Source organism: Chlamydotis macqueenii, chromosome 8 (genome assembly GCF_036417535.1).
Source record: "Chlamydotis macqueenii isolate bChlMac1 chromosome 8, bChlMac1.mat, whole genome shotgun sequence".
Taxonomy (NCBI): Eukaryota; Metazoa; Chordata; class Aves; order Otidiformes; family Otididae; genus Chlamydotis; species Chlamydotis macqueenii.
The window spans coordinates 20,066,918-20,088,723 of NC_141563.1; the positions used below are offsets into that span (position 1 = coordinate 20,066,918).

General features: G+C 41.6%; 1 protein-coding gene across 3 annotated transcripts in view; it reads left to right on the forward strand.

The window, feature by feature from the left end:
• The window catches only part of TGFBR3 (transforming growth factor beta receptor 3), a 118,830-nt gene that overhangs the window by 41,730 nt on the left and 55,294 nt on the right, over positions 1-21,806 (forward strand). For all 3 annotated transcript variants that reach the window (XM_086754123.1, XM_086754122.1, XM_086754124.1), the window contains one exon: positions 5,734-5,918. In XM_086754123.1, the coding sequence (XP_086610249.1) occupies positions 5,734-5,918 (185 nt within the window). The remainder of the gene's footprint in view (positions 1-5,733; positions 5,919-21,806) is intronic.

Here is a 21,806-nt window from a genome sequence, read left to right on the forward strand (position 1 = left end):
GCTCCTTATTGTTGGTGATGGTGGTGGAAATGCTTCTACTTTTCCATGAGGAGAAATGCTGCAGTTTCCTTGATGCCACTGCCTCTCATCACAAAGCAGCTGTGATATTTCCTACTGTCTCACCTTGCCTTTCCCATCTCAGAACTGAAGACTGCGTGCCAGAATTGACTGACCCTGAGCAGGGATGTTTTACTCAAGTGCTTGCTTAGGAGTATGAAGCTGTGTTTTCTTGGTCATCTGTAGTAAAAGCTGCTCTTTGTATTAATGGTGGAGGTTGTCCATTATCTTCTACACCGTTTGAATCACCAGGAATTTGACTTTCTGGGTGGTCTGCTGTGAAGGGCTATGCAGGAAGGAATTTATTAGTTGTTACAGACCCGCACCTACTAAAAAAGTAGTAATGACTTATATTTTCTCTTTGAGTGACAGGCATCACTTCTCTCTGTAGATTATTTGCATCAATCCTTGGGTATAATTTTTTTGGTATAAATGCATGCCTCAGTGAGAAACCCTGTATGAGAAGAAGATTGTGTAGGTGGTAAGTTACTCCATGTGGAACAGTGACCATTCGCCTGTGTGCTTGTATCTTTAGAAATGAGCAGAGAAGGTTATGGGAAAAAGTTATTACCAAGTCTGCCCAAGTGCTCCACAGTGAATCTTAAGCTTTTCAGACCAAGAGAAGGTGGCTTCCTCTCCTGGTTTTTACAGAACCATGTTGTCATTGAAAAGCAGGTTTGAGGCTCCTGTCTCTTTTCTTCCTTCTTGTTCCCATTATCCTTGTCACTAGCTGATGTAAAAAAATGCCCTTAAATTAACCTTCTCCAAAAGAGCTCTCATGAAAGTCTCTCATTTGGGCATACTGAAATCTCTGCTTGGATAGTTAGCCTCCTCTAAGACTTGCTTTTCAGCATATAAAGTGATGAACTCTAGCAGTACAACATAATTTGTATTATGTTGTACTTGACAGCACAGAGATCCCTGGTGTTCCTCAAGTCTGGATTTTGAATTTTTTTTGTCTTAATGTATAATGACTAAATTTGTGTCATTCTCTCATTCAAAAATCAATTAGAGTAAATCTGTCCTCCTCTAAGGAGTGTTATATCCCACTGGTGTGGCTTGTATCCACTGGCGTGGTGTATGGGAACCATGCTAACGTGCCATGAAGCCCCCAGCACAGATTCATGCAATTTTCAGGAGCTGGTCACACTTTTCAGCTGACAACACTGTAGAAATCTCCATGGAAATACAACAGAAAGTATATTAGCCTTTACTATTTGAATAAAATCCATCACAGTTATGAGTTGGTCTTGGGTTGTTGTATTATCCCCTTTAATGTCTTACTCCCATTTCTGCTACTTTCTTAAGCAGAACACATGTTACTCATTAGTAGCATGGATGATATGGGAAACAAGAATGTTGAAATTTTACTGAATATGTTCCAGATGTTAGTATCAAACATGGGTAGGTATGCATTAAGATTTCCCTTAAAATATTATTATTAATTGGAAGTGGAAAATAATTCAATACTAAATTATTCTCTTGAATTCTAAATTCGCTAAACATTTGCTATCATAAAACATATATGTAATAAGCGGTTCTTATAAAACTGCCTAACCTGCTTTCCATCTGCAAAAGGCTTTGCAGGCGTTAAGCAACTAAAATTTGATTCTGGTAAGAGCCAGGATTTGGTAACGAGGTTAAATGGTTGCGTGGTCCAAAGTTAAATAAAAGCCCAAGGATGGCTGTGTGTGTGCACTTACCTTCCCAGCAGAGAAGGGAGTAGGGGCTTGTAGCCACACTAGGATGTATGCACTGGAAGATGCTTTGGCCTCTTTAAGTGCCAGTTTCATGGGGATGAGATGCCAGAGAGTGTCTGTATGCGTTTGGAGCTGATGAGACAATCTTGATATGTGAATTGGATGAACTGACCCTTAAGCAGTGATGATGCGGAATTTTGGCAAGATGCTGGTGTCGCCAATGAAGGTGAGGTTGGCAGGAATGGGATGTGGGGCTGCAGTGGGAAGCTGGCAGAGCCTGATCCTGGTGTTTGTGCTTGTCAGAGCAGCAGAACAGTAAAGCCCAGGCAGGGACGAGGCTGCGGTTTAATGTTGGCTTTCAAATACAAGTGAACAGTGCGAAGGTGATAAACAATCTGATTAGAAGCATCATAGAAAGGACTTTCTGTTTGGTTTTTTTTTTTTTAGAATGGTGAATATGCACTTCGTAGGATTTAAGCTATCTAGAGGTAGTAACTAGCTTTCCAGTCAGAGAGAAATAAGTAGGAGGTATCTGTGAGAGAGCCAAGAGGAGTGAGAGCAGCTAATTTGGAAAGAGGAGAGCTCTTGCTGCTCCCACTGGAGTGACAGTGCCTCAAAGTGGTGTCTGCTTTTCTTCGACTGGGCCAGACCTGCAGGTGCAGTAGGTGCTGCTGGAAAGAAATGTTAATGAATGTTTAGAGAATAGCTTACAGTGTGCACCGTAAGAACAGGCTAACATAGAGCAACGGAGAGAAGGTGGCAGAAAAAACTGTCTTGTATCATGTGCAGACTGAGTATCAGTGGACTTTGTGATCTAGAAACAAATTTTCCTTTCCCTTGGCACTAGCTCCAGGCATGCAAGCGTATGCTGGGCACAACACAACACCCAGTTTAATGGTGGGCAAATATGCAAATTTCAGTGGATGAAGATTGCTGTTTGGTACTGCCAGCACACTTAAGAGAGATAATGTTCATGAGAGTCTTGAGTTCCTGGGAACGGTAGTATCAGCGTGGGGCACAGCTACACAGAAATGCAATGTCTGGAGTAAACCCTCTGTTACTTATGCCACCGCCGTTCCTTGTATGTGGGCAGTCTTACCACATGTGGTCTGTGGGCAGTGGAGCCAGCCTGCAGCCTCCAGTAGATACTCTGATGTATCAATGTCAAGGGCTGTATGTCAGTCGCTCATGAGACGGGTCTGAAAGTAACTGTACCAAATGCAGGAGCTCCACCAAAATGTTGATACTGAGTGGCTCAGAGCAACTCTGCACCCCTTCCTTTGACGGAACAGAGCTGACAGAAGTGGCATGCCCCAGGCTGGCGGGGCATGAGCCAACGCACATCTGGGTGCCACACAGCTGTACTGATGTAGGAGCGGGCCGACACCAGTAAGCCTTGCTTAAGACTGGTACAGCCATGCGGGCTCGCTGCCTACAGGGTGATGGAGTTTCTGCAAGAGATCTGGCCTGCGTCCAGCCGGGACAGCGCGCAGGCAGAGCAGACATGCCTCGGTCTGCCCTTCGCTGTGCAGATAAGCTCAGCTGTGCATGGTTATCCAGGATGTGAACTTCAGCTCCCTCTGGAAATATTTCCATCTTGCACGTTGAGCAGAACAGAGGGCCTTGAAAGAAGGGCTTTCTTAATGCACACTTGAGGTGCTGACAGGGGAAGCAGTTACAGACAGTTGGAAGGTACTAGTAACTGTTGTCTTCATGTGGATGAGTCCTTGTAGGAAGTGAGGGCAAAATCCAAGTGTCTTCTCCTCTAATGTGGCAAATTTGTACAGATTAAAGACCAGATGAAGGCTGGAGGGGAGGACTGGTAGATGTACGGCATGGAAATAGATGTTCACAAGGGAATCCATCTGCTGAGAGGGAGGTATCAGCTCTTTCTCCTGAACCTTTGCTAAGGAAAGCACACGTTTTTGTCAGCAGCTCTATTTCTGTCTTGTTCCATGTGTTGCACCTTGTTCTTTGTGTGTGTGTGCTGTGATAGAAGCATCTTAACAAATGTCAACTCCATTCTGGTCTGCAAGAAAAAAAATTCCATGAACAAGTGCTCCTTGGCTTTCAGTTTGTTCCCTGGCACAAGAAATGCTTTTGGAGTTTTTGTGCAGGTTGTGTAAGGTAGTCTGCTGCAGGACTTACACATCGGTGGCTGGGCTAATTGATTAGTGGGTTCTCTGATCTGCGTTTATGCATCAGGAAAATGAGGCCTCTCTGCTGGTTCTGTTATTGTGAATATTTCTTCAACAGTTACAAAGGACAACTTTTTAATAGATTTTTAAAAAAATTTATTTATTTCTTTTTTTTTTTTAAACTGCATGTCATTGCTTGGACTGGTCCCATTTTGTAGGCATATTATTGGAATGGAATTTCAAGCTAATGGTCAGTGCTACTACTGAGTTCCTCATACAGAGAGGAGAAAGTTTGCTTATCCTCTGTACCCCAAGCACAGGCATGTGTAATTTGTGCCTTGAGTGTTGCCTTTAACACTGTGGGAGCTGGCAGGATATGTACCATGCATCGGTGGGTTTCAGGAACAGCCCCTGTGGCAGGACAAGGCACGCACAGCCCGAGGCACTGCGGAAATCTCCCAGTGCTCAGGGGCTTTGCTTTTTACAGATGAAGTCTGTCTTAAGATGGACACTCTGACTTCTACATGGCCAGCCACTCACTGTGTCTTGAGTGAACTGTCATTTTAACGAAGTGTAGGTCAGTGCTAATATAACTAAACATATGTATACATAAAAGTCAAATGATCTCTAGTGCTATAATAGCTGGATGTAGACGTCACAAAACCAGATGGACCTCTGCCATTTGATCAGTTGAGGATTTTCTTTCGTTTTGAACTTTTTTTGAAAGAAGCATTTTACTTCAGTTGCAGATGTACACTATATGGGGCAGGGGGGGAAGTCATGCTTCTAGCTTATATTTCTTTTTTATGCCTTGCAGCCTCTGAACAGACTGGTTCATGTGAGTCTGATTCTTATCTGAGTGACTTTGGTGCAAATTAGGGGTTAAGTCAGTTAACGTTCTCCTGTGACCTTCTGAATTAAAAACATACTGTATCTGTTACTGTCAGGGGTGGGTTTGAGCCATTTTGGAAAAGCAGGACTGCTTTTCGTAAATATTTGTCTTGCTTTAGTTTCCTGAGATATAGTTTAAATGTAAACTGCTCCGTATGTTTCAGCTCCTGTGCTATCTTGCTGTATCGCATCACACTGTCTCACGTACCATATAAGAGTATGGCACTACATCATGCTGTGGTGATTATTTGAAAGGGCGTACACTCTGTTTTGGACTAGATATCTGTTATCAGTGTAGATAATTGCTGTCAGACACAAAATAGACTCAGTAAACAAACATTTCATTTTATCATGTGACAGATGCCTGCTGTTTTGTACAACGTATTTGAACGACGTTCACTATAAATCAGCACTGCTTCAAAAGCAACAAATCCAACTCACCCAAATCCTTCCTGATGTAATTACTTTATACTAGAGATTAGCTTTTCATTGTTATATATACATGGTTGCATTTTTCAGTGTTTGGAGATAACAATGTTTGACATAAACAAATAATTCACATCTAAGACAAACCAATTCCTCCTACCACTGTCACTGCTTTGGTTTTTTTATTTTTTTTTTTATTTTTTTTTTTATTTTCTCCTGTGGAGCTTTTTTGACTTTTTTTTCTCTTTTATCCTTGGTTTCCTCCCTGGTAAAGACAAGACTACCTTCCATTTTGGAATTAATACTTTGTATTTAGACTTTCAGAGAGAAATGAGCCAATGAGTTAGCACGTTCAGGAGGGCAACGGAAATAAATGTCTTCATTTTGTGAATAATGAACATGAAGCCTCTGCTTGTGTTCCTGTGGGTTTTGTGACCAAAAGGTTGATCATTATTTAACAGGTGTAGTCTATGTATTGCTTTTTTCCTCCAAATGATATGCATCTCTGTCTTCCTCTGCAGGTCCTGTGCCTAGGAGTGAATGTGTTTTATTGCCTGTTAACAATTCACATCCAGTCCATGCCTTACTGGAGAGTTTTACGGTCCTGTCTGGCTGTGCGAGCCGAGGCACAACAGGCCTGCCGCAAGAGGTGCATGTCCTCAACCTCAGAAATCCCGAGGAGGGTCTTGGCCATCATGAAAGAGAGGTAAAGGGGAAATTACTTTTCGTCCAGATCCCTGGCTACAAGTATGTCTGCAAATGGGATTGTTCTACATTAATTTGCTGAATAAAGTTATTTCTGAATTGTGACCAGAAAAACTGCAAAGAAGGATGTGCAATTTGCGTGGATACTGCCCACCTATACTTTGTGTGTCATAGGAGTAAACCGCTTCCCTCACCAGCCACTGTCACCTTCACAATCACAAAGCATATTTTTAAAAGGTGGTGGTATGGGCAAAGGAAATAAGAAACAGATTTAGATCAACAAGAGGCCTTTACAGAATTGGCTTTCTTCAAAGGCATGTCGTTTAGCTAAATGTGTTGTAAATTAACATGAATACCTTTGGATCCCTGCCATTACCACTATAAACAAATATTTAAGTTCAGATTCTTTTACCCCTGTACTACATCCTTAATGGTTCACTGAGCGGGGGGGGGGGACGACTGCTGTACAGAAAGCAAGTGTTGCTGACTCTGGTAGTACTTAAGTACAGTCCAATTACTTATTTATGTATGTTGCACTCAGAGGGACTGGCAAGAACTTCAGCTGCTCTGAACGCAACAGCACAAGAAGAAAATTTTTGATGTTAAGTTGTGCAGTACTGTTGTTTACTCTGAAAACATATCAAAACAGAGTGCTGATGTGAAAAGAAAACATTGCATGCCATGACAGCTGAGCTTCTTAGGTCATGTTCTTACAGTATTACATGCATAAATCCTTAGCACTGTGTCCTGTGAGAGCTATGTGCATGTACACAATTAGCAGAATTTGTAATGAGAGAACAAAGATGATGATCCAGCAGGCAGAAGCTTAGAAAAAGAGGGTCTAAATCTGTGCTGAAAGAACTTTTAAGTGGAGTCTTTTGTAGTGATTTAAATAAAGGCACATACTCTTGGCCATAATCAAAGTCTTTCCACTGACTTCAATAGCAGCCTTGTTGGGTTTGTGGTGTGTTCAGCTCAATGTGTATTGTATGCATCCGTGAAACTTCAGCTGTTGTGTTCATTTTCAGTATATACACTGTCTGAAATGTCTAGTGTATGATGAAAAAGTTATTTATTATTTTTTCAGTAGGCTTCTCATTAGCTGCCCTTAATGAAAAATGTCAGGTTTTCTTCAGTTCAACTGTCAGGAAATGAATAGAAGAATTACGCTTTTTTTTTTTTTTTTGTGGGACTGGGAATGAGGAACAGAGATTTTTGTATTTGTTTTATTGTGAGGGTTTTTTGTTTTGTTGGGGTTTTTTGGGGTTTGTTGTTGTTTTGTTTTTTTGTTTGTGTTTTTTTTTTTTTAAGCCTTTTTTAGTTTGCCAGGCACTGGGTTATCAGCCTGATGAGGACACTATGAATGCCTGGAAAAAATTGTAGGTACAATCAGTTCTTTGGGCTGAAAACCCTTCTTTTTCTTTATTTGTTTTTCTTTTCTTTTATTTTATATAGTTTCTTATGAAAACTAGACAGTCTTTTGTGATGCTGTTGTATATTTGTCTGTGCCTCTCTCATTACCCAAGAACCTTTAAATCCATTGGCAAGTCAGAGACAAATTTGGTATGAGTGGTAGATCTCACAAGGTAATCACAAATTTTGTTGAAAATGGGCAGAAAAGTGCCCTTGGTGTGGGGACATGGTATAGTGGGAACTTGTAACTTCTTAGTGCCTGGGGATGGGAGCTTGTACCTCCCAAGAGACCAGAATGAATCAACTGCAAAGCATATATTTGCATAAAATCAAATTTCCCTCTGGTTCGGTGCTCCTAGCACTGCTTGCGTAACAGTGCAGTTCCTGCAGTTGTGTGCACACAACATGAGCGAGTGTCACGCATGCACGAGGTTGCAGGCTGTGCCGCTACTGTCCATTCATCTTGACAGAATGGTAGAAGAATGAAATACTTGGCTTTGAATAAAAATAGTTGCTCTCTAGCAGAAAGAGGCTGCTTGTGCCTCCTCTAATGTGCTTACAGTAAGAAAGCGGTTTGACCCAAGTTATCTTTTCTGTGTACTCCTGTGGTATACCAAAGTGTAGGGCACGGAGTGTGTTTCACAATTTGTGGCCCTTGGCCTCCTTCTCCCATCTCCCAACTGGTTTCCAGTCACAGCCCTTGGAGAAAGCTGCTCTAAAAATGCACAGGAAGCTGGAGCGGGGCTTGCTGGCGACAGCGCCAAGCAAAAGTGTGTAAACAACTTGGAAAGATCGGATTTTACTTATAGGATCAGACGCGGGAAAACAAAGGAGAGCAAATGTTATCTTTTCCATTATTGTAAAAACCAACACCGAGTGGCCTTTTGTCTTCAAGTAGAATGTACCCATCACCTCAAGTTACTTTAGTTTGATTTACCAGCTGTGGTATTTCCTGTTGCCTGCAAATGCTGACAGCAAAGGTAGAGATCTGTTTGTCATACAGTATTTCCAGTACAGTCCACAACAAACCCAGTATTTTTCTTTCCCGGTACATTAGTTAGATTCAGCAGCATCGAAAGCATGTTTAACATAAATCTTGCTTTTGTTCAGAGACTGACTGAAGTTCTGATAATGCAGAATGCAAGATCTGAAAATCTTTAAGCGAAGGCTTGCTTTGGGGGAGGAGGTCAGATTTTGTTTTGTTTTTAACCTGCCCTGTGCTACATGCTGCTAAATTACACATTCCTTACTTGCTAGGAGGAGTATAAACTTCCCCTAGCAAATTCCTTGTAGGGCTCATGCATTAAACATACTTGTGCAGTTATCCTGGTTCTCATAAATATGCAACACACATGTACGCATTAATTTAACTCACTTTGACACTTGTGTAGAATATACAGACAACAAGCATTTGCAAATTCAAACATAGGAGAGGTGGCTGATGTGGGGGAGGGCATGGCAGGGGCATGTGTTCCTCCTGTGACACACGCAGGCTTCTCTGTAAAGATTAGTTTGGGTGCTTTTTCTTCCCTGTAAACTGGAAAACAGGTGCATTGGAAATGTGTGGGACTATGTATTCTTAACAAACTTTGCAAAACTAAATCAGTGAATTAGCACTTTCATGATAAGGGTGAAATCTGGTTAGTATAATGTCATATCACGAAGTGCTGTAATCGTATCTGTGATCTTCAAGGAATTTGTTTTGTATCTTACTTTGTTAATCCCTGTTGGGGTGATATCTCATTTGTTGAGACTGTGAAGACGCTTTCTTCAAGTAAGAACCCCAAAGGTTCCAATCTTTTCAAGTATTTCTTAGAAATTTCTTTTATCACAATTCATACTGGCCATGCTTTATCGTAGGAAATAGAATACGGGTGCATGTAATAGCCACAAGTGTTTATATTGAACTTGGCATGAAAAATGCAAGCCTTTTTTGTTTGTTTTATTTGATCAAATATTCCTGGGGAAGTGAGTGCATGTGTGCGTTTCTGTACTGATCTGGGTCTCAGCTGAAAGCTAGGAACTACTGAACTCTTAAAATAACTTTCTCTTCAGCTTTTGATATCTTCACTGCTTCAGTTTCCCAGTTTTTAGAAAGGAGACAGTTGCTTTCTCAGGGAGCTGCTTGTTCTGTTATGAGAAAGAATTGTTGTTTGCAGAGATACTTGGAAATCTAGAGATTTGCACCAGAAAAATGTGTATAGAAAAATGTAAACAATACTTTAAGATGAAAGCCACTCCTTATAAGTGTATTATCAAGTCCTAAATTAATGGAGAATTCTTTTATTATACCTATCAGTTGAATTTCCCTGAGCTGCTTCAGGCACACAGCCACAATTGAAATAGCTAAAGTGGGAGCAGGGGCATATAAAATTAATCTCATGTGAATACTCAGGATTGAATACATGTGAATACATGGAATCAGAGTTCCTGGCAATGGATTCACTATTGTTTTCGTTGACATCCTCATCTTCAATAGCTTTAAGATGTTGTGCCTGATACGGATGTTTAACATGTGTTATGTGAAATGAAGGCAGGAAAATCAAGTACTTATCTTTATTTTTATAATTTTCAGTAATGCCACTGAAGCTGTAGTAATTTGACAGGCTTTTTTCCCCACTGTTTAATCAGTGTTACTTGGCAACAGTTTCATAATAGAAAATACTTTGAGAGCAAACCTGTATTAAAATGCCTGTTCGTTCCTGTGCAGCAGGCTAATTACAATAGCCAGGTACTTACTAGTGATGTATCTCAGGTTCCTGAGCTGATCCACTTAACAGTCGTAAAATGATGGGCAAAATTATTTAAGTTCTGTCACCTGATAAGATATTTCTACATTTTGACCTTTGCAGTGCATCCTGAATTCAGGATAATTCTTCTGTGTCACAGTGTTTTTGTATCTTAGGACTCTGATCGTCTGGACAATGAGGATGAAATCCTGATTTCCCACCTCCCCCCATATTTACTGTGTTTCCCAGTGTGTTCATTTTAACTGTTTTCAGAAGTTTAACACCCCAACAGCTTTACTCAAGGCTATTTCAGGGAGAAATGTTTTGTTTCATGGGGGATGGCCTTGAGATACAGCTGTGCTAAAGGGGCTGCTTTCTGAGCACAGTTAAACACGCTGACCTGCTGCACCAGAGCCATGGGCAGAGGGGCCTCGAGGTCTTGTGCCGACAGCAGACAGGAAGGGAATTCAAGGTTTGTTGTTTGACAGCTGGAGTTAGCGAGGTTTCGGTTACCTAGTGATTTATATGATTCCATTTTGTTTATTTCTTCCTCTAAAAGTGCATTTGTTAAAAAAAAGTTTCCATTTATTACGAATCAAATATCCGCGTAGGCTGTTTTCTGAGACTTCAGGATCTTGCATACAGTAAAAATAAGGTCAACTTCTTTTTCTACTTTGTCTTTTCAGTGCTGAGCTCTCAGTGTCAGCTTGACCAGCTGCTAGAAAGCTGACAAGACAGGCAAGTTTGATTTGAATTTTTGAAGCACCCTGCAGCTTGGGCTTAATGATTGCAAATTAAAATAATTGGATTATTATCCAATGCTGTCCTAAACTCATACTAAAATAAGAAGCTTAAGGATAAAGAGTTTGTTACTTCTGTAAGATTAAATTTTTGAGTAAGACCACAGACTTCACTAACCTCAGTGTTGGATATGTCCACTGCCAGATCACTTGGCTGTACAAATTTGATGTTTCTGGTGAGCTGACCAGAACAACGTGGTGCAGAACTAGGCTGGGAAGTAAAGGACATGTTGCTTGGTTTGCCAGGCTGCATTGCAGCTGCCCTCTGCTTGTTTACTGTGGTACAGTGGGAAGCCTGCGCTGCTGCGTATGGGTATATTTGGTACTTCTGGTAGGCCAAATGCCTTTGTTTTGAAGAAAAATAGTTGCTGCTTTAGAAGAAGGTTTGAAAGATGAAACAAAGCACTGTGCCTCTGCCGAGGTACAGACCGAATCTGAACATTGCAAGCGTATTTTGCTGTTCTTGCCTCTCTGCTTTCTGAGCACCTTTGCTTGGCCACAGTAATGGGTATCTAACTACGGCAGCAGACTTACAAGTGGCAATGCAAGTGTATGCAGGGGTTTTGAACCAGGAGTGGTGTGAACTACCGGTGGTGAGACGGCTTGAGAGAAGTGTGGTGCAGGTGGCTGTGCTGCTGCCCAGTCTGTCTGGGGATGAAGGAGGGGGGGATGGAAGTAGCAGAGATGCTTAGTCTTTCTGAGGATGGAGACATCTGAGTGGAGACTTCAGATGTGAGGACTGGTAACTTGGTGGCAAAGGATCTAATTACAAATTTGAGGAGGTAAACCCTAAAAAGAAGGCTACAATGTGGGAGAGGTTTAGTGAAAGTCTGGGCTGATCTCATCCAGTTTCAGAAGTTAACCAACAAGAGTGTGTCTTTCAGGAAGGACTGTCTTTATCACTTGGAGTCTGACAGCCTAAGCCGTGTAGCCAGCCAGTTCAGTGTTGGGAGCTGACAGACTCCAGAGAGCTTTGGGAAGCGACTTTTGCCATTTGGGAAGTTCTTGCCCCTTGCTTCCCGTGCTTGACTTGGCAATTTTGCTGTGGCGTGTATGCTACGCTTTGCTCACGCCAGCTTCCCCAGCTGTCAGGGTTTCAGTGGGGCTGTAGATCTTTCCTGATCCTATAGTACCTAGAAGTGGTATTTACTTTTGTACTGCATGTTTTTGTGGGCCACTGTGGACATTTTAACATATCGTCTCTAGGTCTGGACGAGTGTGTAATATTCAGATTTTCCATAACACTTGGTTGACTTCAGCCTCATATATACAAGCCAGCTCTCCTGTTATGCTGAGCCCATCAGGATCAACTTGATCACTTTCACCCCGTTACTGCTTGTCCCTTGATGATCTGTGGCTCACAAAGTCATGCAGAGGCAATGTTATCAGTTCACCCAGGACCTGCAGAGTAGCAGTGGAAGATGAGTTTGGCCACCTGCAGTCCTCTGTCAAGCTTGAGGTTCATTGCTGCTTTTTGTCACAATCTTCTTTTGGTGGTGTTTTGCATACAGCATGAAAGGTGTAGGAGCGAGGGAAAGAGCCCACATTAGAAGACTGAGAACGGGAAGCCCAGATGAATTACTGCTTCCACCAGTGCTCCGTGACAGTGAGGTCTCAGGAGTAAAGTGAGTGACGCTGTGGCAGTCGTACTCCAAGAACACTCTTGTATTTGTTGCTTGGAAAGAAGTAGTCCCTCATCACGTGCATCTCTCAATCCAGGGTATTTTCCAAAGCTTGTCCACAGCCTGTGGTAGCTCCGCTGGCTCACCAAGGTGGTTTCACAGGCTGCTGTTACTCCCTTTCCCCACAGCCCTGCCCAAAAGCCCTGGCCGGGCTGCTGGACCATTGGACTGAATCAGAAGCAGTGAAGTACACAATAGGGCTTATAAAGCCTTAAAGATACTGACAGCGTACTCCACAGAAATGGTAATCATTCAATGTCTTTCTCAGATGATGCCATGTCTACTGAAAGCTGCAACTCTCACTAATAGACTAAAATGGCACTGATGTCTTAATTGCCTTGATTGATGCACACTAGCTTGCCATGTTTTTAAAAACAAACGAACCAACAGGTGCCCCAGCCTCCATTTCTTAAAGAGCCCTCACAACCCTCTTCTCCCCTTTTCTGTTTGTTAGCACTTTGAAGCATCTGTGCTTGCATAAAATCCAGCCTTTTTTAATGTGACTTTTTAATCTTATTTGCTCTGGACTGCTGTCTTTGTGGGTTGTTTTTAGCCAGCTCCGGATTTGCTGGTCATTGGATTTGGCAATGGTTTCACATTCTGCCCACCAGAACTGCCAGAGGAAGTCATGCCTCGGCCAGAGGAGCCTGTTTGTGCAGAGCCCGCTGTCCTGCAGGAGCATGGCTTGATGCCTGCCTGCCCTTAAAGAGGCAACAGTGACTTCTCATGACTTGGAAGAGGCTGTGCAAACCCTCAGTATTTTCCGTTTTTAGAAACGGGACTGTTGGCTGTGCGCAGAAAGTGAGACCTGCTCTCGGTTTCAGAGCGCTGTGTGGAACGGTTTCTGAAGCCGTGCCAAGGCCCACCACAGAAGGCTAAAGGGTTCAAAAAGAAAAATGTCAGAGTGACTTTTCTGATCACTCAAATTTTTCAGTTTTGCTGACTGCTATTTCAAATGACCTGTTGGAAGCTGAAAACTGAACTCTCTTGTTTTCCTCTGCTGGGAGTGCCCACAGGTACTGATGTGCTGCTGCAAGATTGTAGAGGGAAATAGGGCTGCTGCTGTCTTTGCTAGATGGACTCTTCTTCCTCTCTCTCTGTTGCTCACATGTGTGTAAGCACACTGCGCACGTGCGCTTGCACGTTCTTTCAGGCAGATGTATGTGTTTTTATTTTGATCATAAACTGTGATTCACATTCTTGGTCTCCAGTTCCCTCTTCAAAGCTTCTATCTGACATGCCTTGGAGTACTTATAAATTATTGCTTTGTCTATAGTTACTTTCCCCAAGCAAAGATAATTAAGGAAGTGATGACATTTCCAGGAGTCCGTTTATATCACAAACTCAACGGGCAGGTTCCAGTCTAGCTTTGGGCTCATGTGTGTGTGAGATGTTAGAGCAACACTTGTCACGAGTGGTCATGTCTATGTCATTCTCTGGAGTGTCTGTTTGAACCAAAAGCTGGAATTAATGAAGTTGTTCTCCTCCAGCATCCCAGCATCGGGGAAAACTTCCAACATAAACTGTGGAGCTTGCTGTGCCAGACAGCCATGCTCCTGTGTTCAGCTGAAAAAGTAAAACCTTGCAGGGGCAAGATATGAGAAGAGGAACAAATGTTTTAATTGTTTGTTTGTTTTTAATGTAGATCATGCTTTTGATAACGCTTAGCATATACTGAGTTTGTGTTTTTCTAGAAGAGTCTCTTATTTTCCCTGTGAAACATAAACAGTACTTCTACAGTAGTAAAACTTCCTATTTAAAGGGGAAGATGCGAAAACAGCACCACCGTGAGGTACAAACATCTGAACCTTAAATTGCTTGAAAGAGCTTGAAGGAATTATAGGTAATTTATAACTGATAGTGTGTATCTAACAATTGCTGTGGCAATTTATAATGCAAAAATATTTTAATTATGATTGGAGCTCCTGACGTATGTGATAAACATGACAGTGGCAGTAGTTAGTGTCTGTAGATGAGAGGTAATATTTGGTGATGACCCAAATCCCATCAGTGCAGGAAAAGTATTAACATCCATCACCCTTCTGGAGATAACCAGCATTCTCTAACACTGAAGACTGGCTGAAGTCTGACTCACTCTTCTGTCATCACCCAAGGAAGCAGTCTTCATTTCTTTTGCACGGACATGATCTGCTAGTGCATGCAGATATGTAAGTGAAATTTTAAGGCCTGTTGGGAAATGTGACTCTGTGTGACATTAGTTTTGCAGAGAAACATAGTGGCACTTGCTTTGTAGATACGCTTTCAGAATAGACCATTGGAACATGCCATCTTTCCTCTACTAATTTGGTTTCAAGTGATACTTGCAATGAGGTAAATTGGACACTGAAAATGCACCTAACGCTACATGGTAAAACATTGCACGCAAGGAGCAGCAGTCTGTTCTTACACTGTTAGCTGGAAAGCAAGCCAGTATTTTCTTCAGTAAATCTGTTTTCAAGCAAGAATCAGCAAGACAGTGCAGATAAGTGCATGGAATGGCATCATTATGCAAGAAAATACTTGCATGACAGCCTCAGTAATGTCTTCTGGAGGACTATCAGTTTTCAAGGCTTTGATTCTGCAAGTGTATATGGATGTGAGTAGTTTTATGTGTATGGGTAGGCCTGATTCAATGGAAAATTTGGTTCCTTAGGGGTTTGGTGGTTTTGGTTTTTTTCCACGTAGGCAGTATCATAAATTCATTCTTTGAAATATAGCCAAAATAGTGCTTTCTTTGTACAGAGAGTAAAAGTTCTGATTATTTTTTGAAGTTTGAAAATAGAAAAAAATTTGGGAGGAATTAAGACCTGCCCTAGGGGAGTAGAGAGACAATATATTGGTTACAGTTACTTTTAATCTTCTGAGTGCAATTTCCTTTCTATTTAATTTCTAACACCATTTGTGAACGTATGTTTTACAGACACACACTTGCACCAACTCTTACTCGGGCTGGTGAGTTACTGACAATAAAGTAAACAAAGCTGTTTCTTAAATCTGGTGCTGCTGCTTAGGTTTTCAGTTTTTTATGACTCATGCATGCATGCTGTTCTTTACCCTAGCTTGGAAAGCAAGAATTTAGTTTTACATGTCCAATAAAAATGTGAACTCCACATTTTACACTTCCCTTTGTGACCCTGCCTCTTTAAAAGACAACTGTAGAGTGATGTTTCGTTTTTCCAGTCATCTGGATCTATGTGTGGTCTTGCTGCAAAACCTTTGAGGAGCAAATTGTTTTATACCTGGGGGCTTTCAAATGGCATAACCCTTTGTCCTGCAGTCTTTCCATCATCTGTTTCATGTTTGTTTGTATCTTTTATTGCATTGTGAAGCCTCATTGTCTCAATCTCTTCCCATTCCCCACCTGCAGCTTTTGAAACAGTGGAAAGTAGGGTGTTCATCTGTTCAGCATTTACCCTGAGATTTGGAAACTCTGTATTCAGATTCCAGTTTTGCCATTATGTTCTCTTGTCACCATGTGCTATGTTACATCTGCATGGTGTTTTGCAGTTGAGATGAGCTACGAACTTATTGCATCTACCATCAGAGCCTGGTAGAGATGAGATAGTGCTGACTGTCTCTGAACCCATGGTTAGTATCATATCGAGCTATGACTAACAAGACCTGTTGAGAGGCAAGATATACCAATACGGCAGTGGTATGTTAATGCAGATAGATAATTTCTGGTTGGGTGGCAAGCACCTATATAACTTGCCAAAAACAGGCAGGGGAAACTTGTGTTTACCTGAAAAAACCTGTGCAGATTTGCTCAGAATGCCCCAAATGCATTTAAGGAAAATAGTCCTCGCAGAATTTTGTCGTCTGTCTTTTATCTGTCAGTTTAAGAAGCATTTTCTTTGGAACGGGAGCTGCTTTTTATTATGTACTCATATGTCCTCCAACACAGTAGGGATTTCCCCGCACTCGGCCTGCTTTTGCTTTTTCAGGGCATTGGACACTATCTTAGTGCAAAAACACGACTATCTGGTTATAGTTTAGGGATGGGAGAAAGGAAGAGGAGTATAAAATTAAACTTACTTTGCAGCCCAGCTGATTCACCAAAGAAACACTTAGATCTGCAGTATAAATACAAGTAAGTACAGAATAGAGTATTGTCTGGGAAAATGCTTTGTTTTTTTTTTTTTCACATGAGTCTTCTACCTTATTTGTTGAAGTGCAAGTCTGATGTGATACCGTTTTGTGAACAGGCTGCTTAACAGCAGTAGGGGAGATGCTGTAGTTGTGGCCTACAGGAATGGATCCTGTGCCCTCAGACCTAAAGCCAACAAGAAATTTTCCCACAAAATGTATACAAGGAGGACTTTCCCCTCAGGATTCATTATATGGCATGTGAACAGTATTGACATCTACTGATTTATGCAAAGCTGAGCAAAACATCGTGTTTTTAGGTCTCAAGTGCTGGGAAGCCTGACTGCTTTATGGAAGAACAGATGGCACAAATGGTTTCACTTAATCTTTGGGAGCATGAGCATTTAGTTTGGGTCACAGGAGGAATGGGCGCAGTGGTCCCAGCCTCACACTGCTGGGCACGGGCTTTCCACGCATGAACTGCAGAGCCTTGTGGGGCAGGTCACTGTGGCAGCTGAATTATGAATCCATATGAGAAGATCTAAACATGCTGAAATTCTGTCCTGTTGCAGAGATCCTTGGCTTGGTCATTTAATATTTAGGGCTAAAAAGGTACCAGAATTTAGACTAGAGGGAGAACTACAGATAGTATTTGAATATGCTGCAAGCTCTTAGGCTTTTATTCTAATGGGCTCTCTTTCATCAGGCTGTTGGATACAACTATTGTGTCAGTGGATGTGCAGGTCAGTTTTCAGACTGGTTCCGAGGGTAAACCTTAGATATTCGTTAAAGACAGTATGTCTGTTTGAGTACGTTACTTTGCTCTGGGCATAACAGATGCCGAAGGCAGGGGTGATGCTTCATCGTCACTAAAGGCAAAAAGAACTTTACTTCGTTCTCCTCTTGAGCACGTGTTAGGGCTGCCGTTTCTCCTCTGAATCATTAATAATGCATCTTCATGCTAAAGTGGCCTTCTAGGAACATCATATATACTTCAAAAAAGTTTGTTAGTGGATGCTGGCATGCACATGTGGTGCAGGTCTTGAATGACTTGATTTGTAAGCTCTTTGGGGAGGGAACTGTCTGTGTCTAGCACAGTGCACTCTGATTTTTAGCCCTGTCTGATTTGTTGCAGGACAAATTTAAAAAAAAAAGGGAGGTTTCAAACACTTTTCAGTCAAAGGTTTATGGATAGTCCTTATCAACCTTTCTGTTCTCTTGCCTCTTTTCAATGGAGCCCTGTTTTCCATTCTGGGTGGTAGATCATAAGGGTCAGCAGATTGTGCAATAGTATTCTTTTTTTTATTAGGTAACGTATGGGACCACAACAGTCTCTGGCTTAATGCCAGTAGCTTCAGTGGAATTATGCCAGAGGTGAATCTTTCCCATGATTTTCACGATTGAGCTATAACTGCTGTTGAGTCAATCTGATTCTCTCTGTAGAATGTGGGTGAGAAGGCCTTGGCAATGCTAATCCATTTGCAACCATATATTTAGGATAAAATAATTGAAGGCTTGATTTGAGAATGAGTTGAGTGTTACCTGAGCCTTGGAAATAAACTTCAGTCCTCCACACACCTAGTAAATGCTACCACAGACTCAGACCTGTTCCCTGAGGACTGAGTTGTGCCTCATCCTGGCTGTAACACAGAAAGAAAAGGGCTTTCCCTCCCCACATGTTCCTCGTGCATCGCACTCTCCCTGCTCTCTCCCGAATCATAGAATCATAGAATCATAGAATAGTTAGAGTTGGAAGGGACCTTCAACGGTCATCTAGTCCAACCCCCCTGCAAGAAGCAGGGACATCCCTGACTAGATCAGGTTGCTCAGAGCCTCATCCAGCCTGGCCTTGAACGATTCCAGGGATGGGGCATCCACCACCTCTCTGGGCAACCTGTTCCAGTGCTCTACAACTCTCATTGTAAAAAATTTTTTTCTAATATCTAATCTAAACCTACCTCCTTCTAATTTAAACCCATTGCCCCTTGTTCTATCACAACAGGCCCTACTGAACAGCTTCTCCCCATCCCGAAGGGGCAGATTGCTGCAGGAGCATCCTTTAGCATTGGCCTGGCAGAGAGAGGAGTAGAGCTTCTCTGGCAGGGGCTGTGAGGGTTGCACAGCTTCGAGTTGTGCAGGAGAAATGTAACTGTGTGTGGGTATGAGTGCTTGTTTTTAATGGTATTGCAATTTTCCTGGAGATATTTATTTCTCTGATGCTGTTCTGAAGATCTTCTGTCTCATTGCTGGGGTGAGTTTTCAAATAAATAGGTGCTTGCCCTGTACAGAAGGGAAGCAGTGGGGTCTCACGCACTTATAGGAACTTGTTTATACAATCGTGTAATTTAAGACTGCAAATATGTAATCCTTTGAGCGAAATTACCTTTAAGGAGTAGCACTATGTGAACATATTTTGTGTTTCTTGGAAAAATCAGCAAACTCTCTCTTGGAAATTGTTGGCTCCCAAAAGCTGGACGTTGCAATCTACTATAGCTGGCTTGGTATAAAATCTGTAACACAATATTCAATAAGCTTAGCAAAAATACAAAGAGGAGAGGGGGAAAAAAGGTTTCATTTTGAATTCACAGTCCCTGCCTAAAGAATACACTTTTTCTTTGCTTTCATCTTAAAAAGAAAAAAAAAAAATAGCTTGGAGATCCTTCCCAAAGCAATTGATGAACACTTTTGAAAAGCACTGCAGTACTAAATCCTGCCACTTGAGGTGGATTCATGGGTTAATCCTTTACTGGATTCTTTGACAGGCAATGTCGGAATTATTCTTTTAAATGAATTTCAGTAGAAGTTCTAAGCATCTTGTATTGGATAATATACACTAATGAACTGTAAAGATCAGTTTATTCATATTTATTTATTTGACTATTACAATACCAGAATAATGTATGTCCTATAAATATTGTATTAACAAAGAGTGAAAACACTTATAGAGGGCAGTAGTTGGTATAAGTTTTCAAATTTCAATTTGAAATTTTGCCTGCTTTGTACAAATTAACTTAACCTTTGTAGCTGAGCAACGAGTTAAGATGTCATAAACGCATCTTTAGTGCATCATTTGTAAGTCAGGAAATGTGTTTATATGATCTGAGAGTTAAAATTCATTTTTCTCTTCTCTTTTAGAAAACAACTGTCCAAGCCTGGGCAGTGTAATGCAATACACACAGCATATTTTGCCCTGGTTTATTAGCTCAAATTCGTAATGGGTGTTTTGGTGCACTATGAGTTTGTCTAAAGACCTTCACATTGGAATAGTTAATTTGACCTTACAAATCCTTGGCACTTGACTTTCATCTTCTTAGAACAAAACACAGAGTCTGCGATTTGATGCTTCGCAGTCAGCAAAACAAAATGGTACTTTAACAGCAGTGTTTACTTTGATCAGTTTTCAGCATTTGTGCCCTTGCCTTTCACGTAGTACAAATTGCTTTACCAGAGTAGCGGGGCAGGAGCCTGTAGACTGTTTTTGTAGTTGGTTTCTGTGGTGATAGTCAGCATTCCATGAAACTGTGATCTCCGGGGACAGAGAAGGCTCTGCAGTCCCTTAACCTTCCTGCTGCTGCTGGAGACCTTGAAGGAACTCTGCAGACTGGGCAGGCGGTAGGGACGAGCGTGAATACATCAAATGCAGCTGGCTAAGCATAAGTTTGATAGACATGGCACCTATGAAATATTGCATCTTCTCAAAGTCTTTATTTTATTTTATTTTTTTTACAATTTTTATAACATATATTGAAAAATGCATGCTAGCAAAAATGACAGAACTTCTCTGTGGTTCATTTCCTTGTCACAGTTATGTGCTTTATTGTTGGTATGCTTTTTAAAATGAGTTTGTATGTTTTGTTGTAGGATTTTTAGAATAATTTTAATATTTAATTTTCAACTATGACCAAATTGTTGTATTCCTCACAAGTTAGTCGTGTATTATTCGGAGGAGTGTGTGCCAGAGGAGGCCATGAAAGGCAGATGTGAGTCCGGGAGAGCAGCTTGGTCTGACAAACAACTGCCGAAGCTGGGCCTTACTGAGAGGGCCATTGCTGACACTAATGTCCAGAAGGTCTGGTACAATTGATTGCACAATGAAAATGCTGACTACGCAACAGCTCAGTGATCAAATGGGCCCTTCACTGGGAGCAAGGGATGTGCTGGACCACATTGATTTATTTTCCTGTACATTTGTTACGCTACTGCCTGCTTGCTTAATGTGTGGTCTCTCAATATATTTTTAAAATAACACGTCCAGAGCAACGACAGCTGCTTGTTAAATGGACTAGGTGACCTAAAAGTGCTTTAGTCCATTTAATGATTCTGGTTTAGTTTTCTTTTGGTATTGTTTGACCCAACTGTTCATAGAGCTGTCTGAGATGCAGAAGACTTTGGCTGAGGTAGTATGTTACTGAGAAGTACAGAAATATGTGTATTTTATAAGCTTGTTTGAACCTGTAAGAATGTGTGGAGAGTATCTCTTTCTAGATGCCCCATTTAAGGAAAAAAAAAGCTTATATGGGAGTTTCAGAAAAATAATGAATTTTACCACAGACTTCACAGAATTTCACACCATGTCTTCATATCTAGCTGTACAGCACTGAACACACATAGGATTGGTTCCTTGATGGGATTTCTGGGCAGTGCTTCACATGAATATTTCAATAATATGTATTCTGCCAGTGAAAATACAAAAAGAAAGGGCAATTTTCTAGTTAGCCCTTCTGCTATTAATTAGAAACATTCTGTTTGGTGGTTTGAAGTGATCCAGTACCTTTCTATTAATTTGTGGAGTGTTTAGAAGGTGCTATGAACTGTCTAGACATTTGAGAAAGGATGTGCCTTGAAGAGTACATGAGCTAAGATAAGACAGAAAGGTGGCTGTGGGAAGGGGAGCACCACTTGGGATTCAGCCCATATATGGTTTAACTACAGCTATGGTGGGGGCTTTCTACCAGAAATTACCTTCTGGTGAGAGATGTTACTGTAGAGAATAGAGATGAGAATCTTCCACTGCAGTGGTGTGGATGGAGGCAGCCATGCCAGAAGCTGGTAGAGGGGCAAGAGGGTGGGAGCGCAGATGTGGCAGCAGAAAGCTTAACATGGCAGAGCTAGAGAGAGGGATGGTGTCACGCCAGAGGTGCTGGTACAGCTGAAGCTTGGAACTTGGCCAGTGTCAATG